Source organism: Mastigoproctus giganteus, chromosome 7, assembly GCF_048544385.1.
Source record: "Mastigoproctus giganteus isolate SK-2022 chromosome 7, ASM4854438v1, whole genome shotgun sequence".
NCBI classification, from domain to species: Eukaryota; Metazoa; Arthropoda; class Arachnida; order Uropygi; family Thelyphonidae; genus Mastigoproctus; species Mastigoproctus giganteus.
In genome coordinates this window covers 102954460-102971506 of record NC_143581.1, presented here as the reverse complement: position 1 = coordinate 102971506, position 17047 = coordinate 102954460, and the positions used below count along the sequence as shown (strand labels likewise).

The 17047-nt window shown below is 37.9% G+C and overlaps 1 protein-coding gene across 7 annotated transcripts in view; it reads left to right on the top strand.

Annotated features, from left to right (window-relative positions):
* Pex23 (tectonin beta-propeller repeat-containing peroxin 23) overlaps positions 1-17047 on the top strand; it is an 851062-nt gene that overhangs the window by 667309 nt on the left and 166706 nt on the right. For 6 of the 7 annotated variants that reach the window (XM_090377810.1, XM_090377813.1, XM_090377811.1 and 3 more), the window contains one exon: positions 12804-12939. In XM_090377810.1, coding sequence (XP_090233936.1) covers positions 12804-12939 — 136 coding nt within the window. Of the gene's footprint in view, positions 1-12803; positions 12940-17047 lie in introns of those variants that run through there. The other variant, XM_090377812.1, reaches the window with a different exon arrangement.

Genomic DNA, 17047 nt, shown 5'->3' with positions numbered 1-17047 from the left:
AGGAATCAGAATGTTGGATAAGAAGAAAAACATATGGATTGGGCAGCAAACTTGATTAAGGACATTCTTATCAAAACTAAAGAACTGAAATGAACTTGGCAGGAAACATAGCTCGTAGACATGATGGCAGATGGAGTAAGAAAATAACAGAATGGCACCCAAGAGGAGCTAAAAAATACCTGGAAGACAACAATGGAGATGGACAGATGAAATTCAAGAGTTTGTTGGCAGTAAATGGATGGCCATTTCACAAAACAGAAGGAACTGGAAAATTGCTGGAGAGGCCTTCATTCTGCAGTGGATTGAAAATGGCTGGTAATGATGATGAAATGGGTTTTCACAATTTTCTAGAATTCCTTCTATGAGAGGGTAGAAACTTTTCAACTTCCTCTCATATGCATGTTGTCCCTATTGTCTTCACTATACTCATCCATTTGCATGTAAGAACTCAAAATTATAATTTTTGAATGCATTGAAAAATATTTTATAAAGATTTGTTTCCATTCCCAATTTCATTAAAATCAGAGCATTAGAAATCCAGCAAATTACTTAACAGTACTTGTAAATAAATCTGCAGATCTCCTACTCAATGTCATTAGTGCGTACAACAATATCACACTTTGTGCCCCTAAAAGATGATATCTGTTCTATAATGTCATCAACTTTTGTCCCCTGGCAGAAGGTCTTATTCCACCTATCCTTTTTGCACAATATACAAGGGGTATCAAAAAAGTTCATACCCTTACCTAGAAATAATAGCCCTCGAAAGGTGAAACTTTCACCTACGGGAACTTTAATCCATTTCTATGTATTCTCCATGTATAGCAACACATTTCTCCCATCTTTGGATCAGTTTTTTAATGCCTTTATCATAGAAGTCCGCACTTTTTACCTGAAACCATGATTCCACTTCATTGATGACTTCCTGAGATGAATAAAAGCGGCATCCACACAATGGTTTCTTCATTTCTCAAAACAAGAAGTCTGGTGGTGCTAGGTCAAGAGAATGGGGTGGACGCTTCAGTAGTTCAAAGCTGCACTGGGCAACAAAGTTGGCGGTGTCAATGGCTTCTGCAAAGGCACCAGCAATCTTGAAAGCCATCATGTGGAGACCTTAGACATGTGCAGATGGTCATGTAATAACTAATTCCCACTGCATTTGTGATGAAATCAATTGTCACACATCTGTCACTCAGCACCAGCTGCTCAACCTTTGCAACCATCTCACTGTGTGGATGTTGATGGCCATCCTGCTCTTGGCTCATCCAAGACACTTGTACGACCGCATTGGAACTCCTATTTCCACTTTTTTACTGTGTCATAGGATAGACAATTCTGCCCATACACAGCTTTCATTTCTTTGTCAATTTCCTGAGCTTTCTTGCCCTACAAATGCAAGAACTTGATCACTGCTTGATGCTCCACTTTGTCAACTATAGCATCCTTCCTCAGATTCTAGGCACCGCCTCTGGTGTACAATCACCTACGGGAATGAAATTTCACATGTTAGTTATTGAATATGTAGACAACTTATATTAAAAACGTCATCTTCCTACTGATGTTTTATCTAGGTTAGAGTACAAACTTTTTGATACCCCCTGATATTTCCTGTCTCCCTGACAATAGAGTCATCGGCAATAACTATGTCCTGTGGGACCAGTGCATTCTGGCTTGAAGATTGCTGCTGTGTTGCCTGATGTGCAAGAATGAGCTCTAGTATTGAGCTGGACAGCTGAGAACTTGATAGGCCCCATTATAATTTCTTCAAGGGCATCTACCCTACTCTTCAAACTCTCATAGATGCCCATCAGAATGCTGAGCTGGTGCCTAATTTCTTGACGCTCTCTGCACCTAGCACACACTCACATACATAAAGATGCCTCCTTAGGTAGGTCATGTCCCGTTTCAGAAAGGTCCACAAAGATTTCACATTGCACATTGTTTTAGGCTTAGATGCATTGAAGAATCACTCCCTTTGGTTCTCCCCCGAGGCACAGCACTCCTGCTAACTTGTGTTTGTTGCTTTGCTGCTCTAGTCTGGGGCATGATTTCCATTGAAATACAATTTAATTGATTAACAATGAAAATTAATAAGATTATTAATTGATTAATTTACAATATTACACTACAGTAATAGATTCCTAAATGCAGTGATACACATTATCTGATTTTATGTTATACCTTACACTATCAATATTCAGGATAAACGGTACACTATACTATCATGATCAGAATGTTAAATTAGCGATCAGTATGGTATTACATACTAATTACTTACGGTAATTATTAAAATTTTTAACCGAAAATAGTGTTGCTATATCCAATAGTATTATCCATTAAAAATTCTCTCTCAACTTCCTAAAATATTGTAGTTATTTGATGTTTGTATTTATTATTTATTAACATCTTACAAGTTAGTGAATAGCATCATATTTGTACACAGCCATATAAATCAAACAAATTTTGCATAAAATTGCATCATTACATACTTCATATTGCAAAACTTTTTACATTGAGTTGCTTTTGAATAAATAAACCTTCATAATTAGAGAAGTATGTGATTTTATATACTTTTACTATAACTTGAAGCTTTTTTCCTCATAGATTACTTAATTTATGAGAAGATTATTTTTTCTTGTTAAATGTTGAACTAAATTGCTAAGAATTATTGTAGATGATTTTTGTCCAGATGATGGTTTAGTTTACTCTGTATTTCTTGTATACCATCTACTATGGGATAGATGTTTTGTCTGACCATGAAATTAAAACCCTAATGCAATCCCTCAATGTGGGCACTTGCACATAGTCAGGTGACCTTCTTCCAGATTAGCACTGCTTAGATCCATTGCCTACAGCCTAAGTTCCAGGTTAGCACTGTAGGAATTCAGTGTCTGCCGTGTGCTGCAACCCATGGAAACTCAGAAAGGGGGATCTGATGGTTGAGGGGCCCAACTTCAACATACCACTTTAGCCCCTGCTTCAGCAAGACAGGTAGTACTGATATGGCTCACGGAGGGTCAATAATGTTGATGCAATGCCCTTCTTTTATGGTCAAAGAGATAGGATTCAGGCTGGCAGAGGCATAGGTATGGTATCTAGATAGTGGGCATCCCATTTAGACACCATGGCTGGAAGCCTGAGCACTGAAACAAAATTTTAAAAAATTCATGAAACGTAATAATATATTATTTCTTCTGGGGCCCCCAAACACAGTCCTTATCAGAAAATCAAACTGGAGAAACAGATAATGCCAATGCAGCAAAGATCCTGAACTGAAGTAATGTCAGGTCCCATTTCAAGATTCTTGATTATTCTTTCAACAACTAAGAAACTTATTGGGAAAATGTTGCCCTTTCTTGTAGAAAAGGGGTTAGCAGGGTTTAGGTTTTCCTAAATCAGTTAACAGGCTTTGTTCTAGGGATCTCTTAATTGAAACCAAAAATGACCAGATCAAGAGTTCTGACCAGATCAAAAGGGAGTCATCTCAGAGTGGACCTCCTTGGGGTTTCTGAGGAGTAAGTTTCTGCTATGAACTTGAGTCAAAGGAGTGATTTCAGCAAAAAAAGAATTTTTGTGTATAGGTATGTGATTTTAGTACCAAGCAAAAACCACATCCTTACATTTAATTCTCCAATATCTCCTAACTTGATAACAGCTAGGTACCTACATTGCACAATAAGGCCATACATTCCAAACCGAGTGTGATGTTGTTTAAAATGTCAAAAACATGGACATTTGCAGGTGGCCTATCATGGATCATCTACCTGTACTCAGTGTGGTACAAAAAACCACAAACGCAATGGATATCCAGCCACCAAACCCAATTGTATCAAGTGAGCCTACAAACATAAGATATAAACAAGAAAAGAAAATACAAGGACACCAAAACGAGCTGAATATTCCATAGCAGGTAGCAAGAAAACTGGTAATTCCAATAAGAAATAAGCCCATCTATGCTCAGAAGGCTGCATTCTTTTAAAATTCAAACTGATATGACTGGCATGGAATGGGAGAAAAAGAATCTTTTTCTCCCATTCCATGCCCCTTGCTGAACTCTCAGAAACCAGTACGAAATACTTAATCTGCTGCCACTCACTTATTGATATCACCTACTGCTTGACCTCCAACCAAATAATATGGAGAAGACCATAAACCTGCAACTTGAAACTGTTTGCAGAGGAAGATATGGTCACTGGACAGTGTCCATGCTTCCCCAAAAAAGGATAAATCCAAGGCCAAGAAAGCCAAGCCCTCTTGGAAGCCCACAGGTGGACCAAGCAAATCTGAGTAATGAGTCATTCAAATGTCTACAGTGAAGCTGCTGTGGATACTGTCAAAATAGTAAAGGCATCAAGACCTTAAGTAAAGGCACCAAGACCATAAGTCTGAACCAACATGCTTCTGCTTACCTGTGACATTTAAAGGCATATGAGGGCTCCTTCATGCATAACTGTCCAGTAATTTAGAAGGAAAGAGTTGGGAATGACCTGCCCATGGGAGTCACCACTCTTGTGGGTAATCATACCCTGTTTTCAACCTACATCACTGACACAGAGGTGATAGCAATTCATCTCACAGTAAGATGCCTTGTAATTATCTGCTCAATCTATTTGCCATCTGGGAATGACATCCCCCTGATGATATCATTGAGCAATTTCCATCCACTTTCCTGCTACTATGGGATTTCACTGGACATAATACTCCGTGGGATAGTGCTAACGTCAGTGGAGTGGTTGGCTTATAGAGCATGAAGACAGAGTTCATTGTTTTCATTTGCTTGAAAAAATTTAACTCCATCTTCTAAATGCAGGCTCTCTAACACTTTTTTCCACATTCCTACCCATAAGATTACTGCCATTGATCTTTCCATCTGCCTCACTTCTTTCCTCCCTGTTTGGACTTGGGAGGTTGAAAAAAAATCTGTATGGAAATGATTACTTCCCCATAATAATCCACCCTGTGCATCATGGAAAAACCAGTGGAAGATTGATTAAGCTGACTTGAATGCCTTTAAACATTTGGCAATGCTTAATATCACCACAGTCAGTCAGGAACCAATCAGTGGTGCAGTTAAGTACATCACAGAAAGCATTGACCAAGACATTATTGAAGTATTGTCACCTGCAATTCCAAACACATCCACCTCAAGGTTTCCACCTTTTCCCAAACCATGATGGAATTCAGAATGCACAGTAGCAAAGAAGGCACAAAGCAAGGTGTGGTGGATATTTCATTAATATCATACCACAGATAATCTAATAGCCTTCATATGTGCATGTGCCTGTTTATGTCAGACATTGGTGTCAGAAGGTATCTTGGATCTACTTCTCATCTTCCATTACCAGGAACAGCCAAACCCAGTGTCATATGGGATAATATTCAGAAAATGAAAGGCAAATACACAACACACCCATCAATGATCCTAGAACATAATGACATGCAATTTCCAATACTCCAGGGGAGATATTCACTAAAATGTCTGCCAAAATATCCTATATCTAAGAATTTCTTGCCTTCAAACAAAAATATGAAAACTAGCAGCTGAAGCTGTCTTCAAATGGCTGTGAGGCCTACAACCAGCCTTGTTACACACAGTTGGAACTGAAAGTGGCACTCTCTATCTGCCAAATGCTGTCAGGCCAGATAATATCCATTATGAGATGAGGTTTTGATGAAAGATTTTTAATCTTTCATCAGAACAACAGAATTTATCTCAAGGAACAGTTTCCAGGCTCCTGTCACAAGACAATCATCCTTGCCCTTCCCAAACCAGTGAAGGATCTAAAAACACATAACAATTATTGTCCTGTTGCTCTGACCAGCTGCTTATGCAGGATCCCAGAAAGAATGATTAACACACTTCATGTGGCATTTGGAAGCTGACAACCTCCTTTCCAAGACACAGTGTGACTTACAAAGGAACAGATCAACACTTGATCATTTAATCTGACTGGAAACATCTCTTAATGATGCTTCTCCAAAATGCAAGTATGTTTTCAGGTATCAGTTTTCTTTGATATGGAAAAAGTGTATGACACAGCTTGAAGATTTTGAATTTTAAAAGATATTTACAACTTCGGTCTTAAGGGAAAATCTATTATTATTATTATTATTAGCCACATGATGCAAGGAAGCCTGAGGCTTATGCTACACCAGCCAAAAAAAATTTCCGAGTTACTACCCTGAGAGAGAGAGAGAGAGAGAGAGAAAAGTAGATGGGAATCACCAAGAAAGAGAAGAAAGATGATATCCAGCTCAGGACCCTGGGTGTGCCAAGCCCATACTCACCAGATGTGAGCCCTTGGGGATAATCATGATGCTTCTCCGAAATGCAAGTATGTTTTCAGGTGTCAATTTTCTTTGATATGGAAAAAGTGCATGACACAGCTTGGAGATTTAGAATTTTAAAAGATGTTTACAACTTCGGTCTTAAGGGACACTGTTATTTTTATTAAAAAATTCTCAAACTGGTCATTCCAAGTTTTTTCAGGATTCTTCTCTCTGTCATTTTTCCAAGAGGAGGGAATTCCTTAAGGATTGATTCCAAGTTTTATGTTTTTTGCTATCAAAGTTCATTCTATTACTGAACAACTTTCTCTGAATCTAAACACTGCCCTCTTTAGCATTAGCATTAGTAGAGGCATTTGATGCAAGAAAGCAAGCTTATGCAGCATCAGCCAAAAAAAAAACCCACTTCCACTTCACCCCTCTGTTCGTTCAAAATACCTGTCCAGCTGAGCCTTAAACTTATTTAGGCTATCAACCTCCACCACAAGGGATGGAAGTCTGTTCCACCAACCAACCAACCACCCGCTGGCTAAAGGCAGATTTCCACACGTCTATCCTACATCTGTCTTTCCTCAATTTGAATTTATGCCCTCTCAGGTGATTTTTCTGAGATAGAGGAAGAATCCCATCAGCATTGAGCATGCTTAAACCATTCAAGGCTTTATACACCTCTATCAGATCACCTCGCTGGTGCCTAGTCTCCAGACACTGTAATTTGCAAAACTTAAGCCTTTCTTCGTAAGAGCACCCCTTTGTTCCATTCACTAATCTTGTTGCCCTTCTCTGTACTCGTTCCAGCAGCTCTACATCCTTCTTAAAATGAGGCCTCCAGACCTGTATACAGTACTCTAGGTGTGGCCTGACCATTGCCTTATACAATGGAATAATCACCTCCTTATCCCTGCTGGAAAAATTCCTGTATATCATTGACAATACTCCATGAGCTACTCTTGCAGCCCGTCTGCACTGCTCAGAGAACTTCATATCTGTCTGCACAACCACCCCCAAGTCCCTTTCATTCTCTACCACTGTCAGTGTAGTACCACAGAGTTGATATGTTGCTCTGGGGTTGCTGTTTCCCATGTGTAGTACTTTACATTTGTCAATGTTAAACTTCATTTGCCACCTCTCAGCCCATCTGCTCAACCTTTCCAGATCCTGTTGCAGCAGCATAGTGTCAGTAGTGTCCTTAACAACCCTGCCAGACTTCGTATTGTCTGCAAACTTGGACATTAAGCTTGATATACCATCATCAATATCATTTATAAATACAAAAAACAACAATGGACTCAACACTGAACCCTGAGAGACTCCACTAATAAAATTAGTCCACGATGAGCAGTGTCCATTGATTACCACTCTCTGTCTTCTCTCCCTCAACCACCCCTTTATCCATAGCAGCAATTTGCCTCCAATGTCACACTGCTCCAATTTGTGTAGCAGTCTTCCATGTGCAACAGTATCAAAAGCCTTTCTAAGATCCAAGTATATAATATCAAAGTTATTCCCTGCATCCAGTTCTTTTGTGACTGCATCATAGTATCCAATCAAGTTGGTCAGGCAAGACTTCCCCTTAACAAAACCATGCTGTGTCTGATCTATAACTGAAGTCTTGTCTAAATGATCCTGCAGTGCTTCTTTAACCAGTGCCTCCATTAATTTTCCTGGAACAGAAGTTAGCTCACAGGTCTATAATTACTTGTGTCAGCCTTTGATCCTCCTTTGTGAATTGGGGTCACATTTGCACATTTCCAGTCTATGGGTACCTCCCCTGAGTCCAAGGAAGCTCTCATAATTATGGCTAAGGGTTTGCTTACTTCCTTTGCTGCCTCCTTTAATATAACTGGATAGATCCCATCCACCCCGGGTGCCTTTCTTGTGTTTATCTTCAACAGTTTCTCCTCCACTTTACTCCCAGTTATTTCAAGATTCTGTAGCTTACTGCTAGAGTTGAACACACCTCTGGCATTCCCCATGCTGAATAACTCCTCATGTGTGAATGTCGATGCAAAATATTCATTTAGTTTGTTAGCTACCTGAGCAGGATCATCAACAGTTGACCCATCAATATCAAGTGGACCAATCTGATTCATCCCCTTCCTTCTAGAGTTTACATAAGTAAAGAACTCTTTGCTGTTTTTCTTTGCATCCCTTGCCAAGGATTTCTCGTAATCTGCCTTCGCCTGCCTAACCTCCTTTGTAACTTGGTTGCATATCAACTTGTATCTATCATAGGCTTCTGTGTCATGTGTTAATTTGTAAGTATCCCATGCATTTTTCTTCTCTGCCATATGCCTCATTAGTTCATCTGACATCCATTTTGGCCTAAACCTTGAACAATATTTCTTAGTTGGTATGTAAAGCCTAGTAGCTTCCAAGATAAGTTCTTTGAATGCTTCCCATTTTGAATTTGCTGTTGGTAACATCATCAGTTGGTCCCACTGTATAGAATTTAAATACTGTCTCAGTCCATCGTAGTCACCTTTACGGAAGCAATAACCCTTCCCTTTACCCCTAATGGTAGTTACCTCTTTGAGTAAATCCCACTTCAGCACACTGTGATCACTGCCACCTAGTGGTTCATTTATCTGCAGATTCTTAATGCATGAAGAATCACTGCTGATAATCAAATCAAATCAAATCAAATCAATAATCAAATCAACTCCCTCTAGTTGCCTCCCGAACATGCTGATGTAGAAAACAATCATCCAATAACTCCACAAAAGCCCTGCTAGTGCGTCAGTAACCAGCCCCCAAATTCCAGTCAATATCTGGGAAATTAAAATCTCCCATTATAAGACTCTCTGATTTACTGGCCCACTCTATTTCCCTGTACAGTTCCTTATTATACTCATCAGAGTCATTAGGCCTATAGCACACTCCTACTCTCAATTTTGATCTCCCAATGCTTATGTCACACCAAACTGACTCAACACTGCACTGTCCAGCGATGTCGACTGGCTTCACTTCCTTGGTTTTTATGTGTTTCTTAACTAATAGCATAACCCCTCCCCCCTTCCTATCCTTTCTGTAGACGTTGTACTCCCCAAATTGCAGTTCTGCATCCCTTATATCTGTGTGACACCACGTCTCTGATATCTCAACAATATCTGCCTTTGATGTTTTGAGCAATACCTCAAATTCATCAAATTTATTTACTAAACTCCTAGCATTGGTGTACACACAAGTATACCTGCACCTGCTTCTATTCTTAGCTACCCTAACACAACCCATGTGTTTACTTGTACCGCAATGGCTCCCAGCAGTCTCTGAAATACCATGCATCTTGTTTTTCAGGCTTCTGCTCATTCTAATAGAAGCAGTGCAAGAATCTCTTTCACCTCTGCCAGTGGCTACTGTCAATCTATTGGTCTTTGTCTCCCCCCAAGCTAGCAGTTTTCCGACCCACCTAACACTGCCTCGATAGCATCAGCAAATATTCTTGCACCCTTTCTATTTAAGTGTATCCCATCCCTGTAGAAGCAATCTCTCCTGTTAACAAGTACAGTCCAGGCTGAAAAAAATTCTACCCCTTGAGCCTTGCACAATCTTTCCAGGGCCGAATTGATCGACAAGGCTCTCATCATATACTCCCTCCTATCGTGTCTGGGCAGAATTGCAGACACTTTCAAATTCAACCCTAATTCTCGGCTTTTGTTCAGCAGTGACCTGTACTTGTTAAGTAATTCTGCCGGTCTCCTACTCTTAATATTATTAGTGCCAACGTGTACAACTATATCACCTTTTGTGCCCTTAAAAGATGATATTCGCTCTACAACGTCATCAACCTTTGCCCCTGGCAGACATACCCTGGTCCTGTTCCGCCTATCTTTTTTACAAAGCATGTTCCCCGTTTCCCTGACAATAGAGTCACCAACAACTACTAGTTCCTTCGGGACCAGCGCATTCTGCCTTGGGGGTTGCCTCTGTGTCACGCGATGCCCAAGTGCAAGCTCTTTGTTGATGACTTTATAACCTTTTCAGTGTCATGCAAAAGGAGAGTCATTGAAAGGAAATTGCATCATTCCATTGACCTGTCTCATCAGTTGCACAATGGCTAATAGGTTCAGGTTTTCATTTCAGAATACTATTTGCTTCCACTTTTATTGGAAGTGGAACTTTCATCCTAAACAGAACTGAAGCTCAGATGAAACATAATCCCAGTAGCATCTGAAATAAAATTCCAGGGACTTACATTTGATCAAAAGTTGACATTTCTACAACACATCTGTAAGCTGCTAACAAAGTGCATCTGTATATATTAAAAGCCATATCCTGTAACAAGTGATGTGCAAATCATTTCATGTTTCTTTAATTATACATGCACTTTTGTGTTCCGAAATAGATTATGGGTCCCAAGTGTTTGCAGTGGCTGAACCCAGTCCACCAAGCGGCTCATATTGCTACTTGAGCATTCTGAATATCTCCTGTCCAGAGTCTGTATGTCAAAGCAACCAAACCAACCTTGTTTCTTCAATGAAAGCAATTGTCATTAAAATCCATGCTGGACTACCCCCACATGGATATCTTTTTTGTGCTACATTGGGAGGAACCTCTTTAACATCCACAATACTGCCAATCATCCCTTCTGTTAAGAGAATTGTACATCATGGTAAATGGTATTGCTGAGTCATCAAGGTAACCACTTCTAACCTGCATGCCCAAGTACAATAATGCAACTTCTCTATTAAATATTGGAGAAAGCCCACCACCCCACCTTCTGTCAACCAATTCTGTGTTTCCCACCAAGCCAAATACTCTGACTTCTTGCCTCACTGATGTCTCAAGTTCAGAGTCATCTGTTAAGTCTACTTCCATATTTCCAGATAACACTATCTGGGAAGGTTCCCAATGAATGCAGGATATACACAGCAGAATTGTATGCTATAGAACTAGCCTTGAGCCACATTAAAACCCCACAGTTACCAAAGGTGTGTGGTGTATATAGACTTTAAGCATACTACAGGTTAATCGAGGATGAGATATAATCCTCATCCATTCCTGACCTGGGCCAGAAGATGCTACATTCTCTTTCTGAATGTTCATTCAACATCCATTACCTCTGATCCCAAGCCATATTGGGATCAGAGGTAATGGATTGGCAGATGCTGTCGCCACATCGCTACAATCCCAGAATAGTCGTAGCCTATTTGTCTCCCCTATACAGACCACAATCAAGTATTAGTAATTCACAATAGACTACTCTCCCAGTGGCAACAATCTTGGCATGAGCAGGTCACGAACAAGCTATAACAGATAAAGCCTGTAATCAAACACTGGCAGTCTAGTCTGTGCAGGAATTATAGAGAGTATGTTGTTCTTGCTTGCCTCTGCATGGGAAATAACCATCTTACACATTTGTTCTTGCTGAAGGTAAATGACTCCCTTATGTGTGAGAATTGTGATACTTTTTAAACCATTCACCTCAATCAAGCCAAGTGACTGAGTGTCCATGTTTTAGACATAATGTGTTTTACCTTTTACTGCTTTTTAGTCATCTGACTGATCCTTATACCCTCAGTCGGATCTCATCTGACAGTTACCACGTGTTACCCATTTTTACATCTTATTTAAGATGTACATTTTATCTTTTTCTTGTATTTTTTATCGTTATTTTTTTTTAACATATTGACCTAATTTGTTAGGTCACTAAAACCTTCTTAACTGTTATATTTTATAAGATCTGGTTTCGGCACATTATACTCTTAGTTGCTAATGCACCAGTAAAACTCAAACAAAACCCAAATCATAATGCAATGCCGAAACTGCTGAGAGATATGCTTGTCTGATGAGTTAACGAACTAACCTAGAGGTTAGTTTGTTAACTCATGTTAACACTAGAAAATACAGGAGCAATAACAAACTAACCTAGAGGTTAGTTTGTTATTGCTCCTGTATTTTCTAGTGAAATTGTTCCATTTCTTCTCATGTTTGCAAGTAACATTGAGTTTTTGAACTTCAGTGTTGGTGTGATTTTTAGAAACTTTATTATCCCATGAATTATAAATTTATCTATTTCTCTTCCTCTGTTTCAATTTCAACATTGGCAGATGATGGACATCCCAAAAACTCATGGTTACATCTGCTGATCTTCAGTTTTAATTTTTCTGATGAACCAAAATTAAGTGCAATTCCTTTGGAGAATTGCACTTAATTTTTATTCATTTGGGAATTTCCTTTATCTGATTTATTTCCTTTGCATTTTAAAAAGTGCTTTTAACTACCATGAACCAATTTTTCATTTTACGGTTTTGAAGGTGAATGTCTTAAAATAAATATGCTTTATCTTAATTATAAATTGATCAGTTCCAGCACTAGAAATTTCCATTCATCGCCTCTTAGTTAACATCAAGTGGACTCAAAAAGGTATGCTAAGATTCCTACAATAATGTGATGTGTGCATTTTATGATGTTAACTTTGAGATATTTTTCCATGTTTTGTATATTGCATTTCATTTAAGTAATTTTATCTTCATTTAACTTTATTGAAAAGCATTCATCTTTATAATTTGTAGGGTACTGCATGGGTTCACGTTCCAGCAGACCAACCATTTATTTCATTATCCGTAGGAAACAGTAATGCAGTCTGGGCAATTTCAAAGGATGGTTCAGCCCAGCTAAGGCATGGCATTTCTTCTAACTGTCTCATAGGTAAATATCTGTTAACAAAACAATGAAAATGGTCAACAAATCAGTAAGCATTTATGATTTCACATGCTTTATAAATACCCTTCTTGCCTTGAAAAGTTAAAAAAAAATAATAAATAAAAAATCAATTCACTAATGAACATTCAGTGTAAAAATACGCAATATTTTGTTCATAGTGGACACGAAAGTAGTTTAAATGGCATAGATTTAATTGTATCTCATATTGTGACTACCTTCAAAATGAGTTGCCACGATATTACACTACCTCGAATAAGTAACGCTTCACTAATAGAAAGAGAAAGCTATTGCTACTTATTCTCGGCAGATGCCACAACCCAGACGGCACCATTTCAAGGTTCGTTCGCCTATCATCAATGGGCAGGTAGGTACCTTGGTAATCATAACTATCCAGTTGCGAAGTATATTTCCACAATATGAGAGATGCCTAATGGTGTTCATAGGTATATACTTAAGTAGATATGTACGTAAAGCATAGGACTACGAAATTCACTAATAAACATTCAGTGTAGATACACAATATTTTGTTCGTAGTGAACTCCAAATTATTGAAATGGCATTGATTTAATTGTACCTTATATTGTGACTACCTTCACAACAATTTGCCATGTATTGCATTACCTTGAATAAGTAACAATTCACTAATAGAGAAGACTACTGTTACTTATTCTCGGTAGATACCACAGTCCAGACGGCACTTTTCAAGGTGACAGATACCACCACCACCCAGACAGTACCAGAATATCTATCTACCCGCCCACCGATGATAAGCCAACAAGCCTTCAAATGGTGCCATCTGGGTGGTGGTATTGTCAAAAATAAGTAAGAATAGTCTTCTATATTAGCAAAGCATTACTTATTTGAGGTAGTGCAATATCATGGCAACTCGCAACTTCCTTCATTTTGAAGGAAGTTGCAATATGATATACAATTAAATCAATGCCATTTGAGCTATTTCCAAGTTCACTACAAACGAAATATTGTGTTTCGACACTGAATGTTCATTAGTGAATTTCTAATTCGTAATCCTATGCGTTATGCACATATTTAGCCCCAGAGGCTCACATCTGGTGAGTATGGGCTTGGCGCACCCAGGGTCTTGAGCTGGGTATCATAGTTCTTCTCTTTCTTGGTGATTCATTCCCTTCTACTTCTGACTCTCTCTCTCAGGGTAATTGGAAAATTTTTTTGGCTGGTGCAGAATAAGCCTCAGGCTTCCTTGCACTATATGGCTAATAATAATAATCTACTTAAGTATATAAAAAATAAATGAACAAAAGATACAAAGATTAGGAAGTACTTCAATACTAATGAATTTGTGAAATAAAATGAAATAGTGAAATAGGAAAAAGAATAGAGTACAGTTAAATACAATAAAGAATATCATCCACTGGGATCACATCTTGTCAGGAACCACAAAGTACTCATGAATCATGAAAAGTATTTAACCAGTTGAGATGGGGGGGGGGGAGTAAAGCAAAGAAAGTCAGAAAAACTTTGGCAATGTCATAAATACATCTAGTATGTACATTTATGACAGAAAATTAATCAAAATTATATGATATGTATTAAAAAAGTGTGATGGTGCAGTTAAAGCAAAGAGATCAGTGATTCTCAGGATATAACTTTCATTGATCATCACTGATGTGAAAACATAAATTAACATTAGAAAATCTACTTAGCCTTAATGTGAAATTAGAGTTGATGTTATATACTTTTTTTTCCCTTATCAATCAGAAAGTTGGAACAACCATATCCTAGCTGACAGGATGATGTATGGAACAGAGCACAAAATTAATAAATGATCAAGACTATAATAAAATATGCTACATATAAAGGATAGGTGGAATACAACCAGGATATGTTTGCTGGGAGCAAAAGTAAATGATGATGTAGAGGATAGATGTGTGGAAATTTACTTTTAGAACATAACATTCCCAAGTTAGCAATTAAAAATCGGAAATTTTTTCTACTTCTTAAATATAGTCAAATGTTCACTGCAATAAATTTTGAAGTAATTTTCTAATATAAACTGGATGCAAGAACCTGTCAGATGCCCCACTGCAATTTTTGTAACTATTTGAATTTTGCTAGAAGAATGGCATGGTACTGGTCAAGGACAGATGCTGTATTTCGTTAGAGTTTCCAGTTACGTATTTTCACTCTCCCACTAGGAGTAAACATCTACCATCTTACCCTAATTGTTTTTGAAAGATTTCTTATTGTTTTCACAGCATAAAAACAATGACTCGAAACCTGGTAGCAACATATTTAGTTTCAAATTTTGCATGTTGTTTTCGGGCACTGAATTTTAAATAACTTTTGAAATAAGCCTGAAAATAGAAGTGATGAATAGTATCAAATATAAAAATAAGTTTTTTAATAATATTTATATATGTAATAAGTATAAATATATGTGCATGCACAGTTTGAAATTTTCATGCACTTAACGATCTTTTAATTGGAAAATGGAAAAGACTAAGAGATTGCATCTGTTTTGTCTAATACAGTTTTTTGAATATATAGGATTTTTTTTTTTAAATAAAAGATGTAAAACTTCTTTAAAATTTTATATTTTTCAAAAAGTTTCAATAGGCATTGAAATCCATTAAGAAAAGATAAAATATTGGCATTGTTCAACAGAATTTTAAAGGGAACCCAAAATGGTGTCCAAAAATTAAAAAGAAAATGTCACCATTTTTGCTACAAATGGAGGCACCACACTAATGATTAAAGAAGGATTGGGAAAATTAATAGTAGGGATAGGCAAATAAATAAATTTTTTTTTTTTTTTCTGTTTATACTCCGGCACGACAACCAAGTCAGTAGAGTTTACAATAAATCGTCAATACAAATATTTATCATATTTAGTAGTCACGGGCTTGAACCCCGGTCCACTCAAGGAACGCGTGCTATGCACTCTCGCTCCTGACCACTGGGCTACGTCAGGCCTGATGAAGTGTGGGCTCTCCCTCCTGTATAAGCTTGCATCCATGCATCATTCTGCCATTATTAATTACTAATTCATGTTTCATACAGGTAAGATTTATCTAATATTAGCAAGAAAAGATTGAAATTCTGCATTCCAATTAAACTTTAATTGGCAACAGTGATCTGGTGAAGGAGTGACCAATAAGATAACAGATATTTAAATACAGTCAGTCTTCGTATAACACGTGTTTACACTACACGAATTCGATCATACACAATTTATAAATAGGGGAAACAATATCTTATATAACACAAACCGAATTCGCTTATGCACGATTCGCCTTTGTGTTTACAAGAAATGCAATCGAACGCGGAATCACCCCAACTGAACGCAACACAATAGGAATGAAGAGAAGATTCTGAAAATGTTTGTTTTTTTATATCAGTGAAGGGGAAACACATTTCACCATAATAACGGAAAAATCCATACAATTCCAGCTATCGGTATTATCGCAAATGCAATTAGATCGAGTTTACTACCAGTTTATAACAGATTCCACTAGCAGGAACGCAACTGGAAATTATTTTTGTTTTATGGTCATAACCCCCAGAAATGTGCCTTAGTAAAATGTGAGGTGTTAATTGTGTATCTCTGCCTTTGTTTATTCAGTTACTACACGCACAGCTTTGTTTATGTATATCAAGCGTGCCTCCTCGTTTTTTAATTGTGCTTTATTCCCTAAAAATTAGTAAAATACTTAATTAAAAGGTGTGAAACGGAAGCGTCCTGGTGAAGACACTGCAGATTCAGAGAGAAAAAGAAAATCAATATCGATAAACAGAGGCGGACTGGGTCAAAAATTCTTACCCGGGAAAATTTGTAGTGGTCTCATACTATGGTTTATAGCCAAAATCACAACGGCCTCCGGCCCACGGGGTTTCCCCAGTAAGGCTTATGGCCAGTCCGCCTCTGTCGATGGTGAAAAAATATGGAATTGTGAAACGCTTTGAGCGAAATGAAAGACTATGTGATATTGCATGTGCTACAGGCCTAAATGAGGCAACGCCGAGAATTTGAAAGAATGCAGAGAAAATAAAAACAACTTTCATAGCAGCAGGAACAACTCAAAGTGTAATTAAAATCCATTAGATTAAGACACAA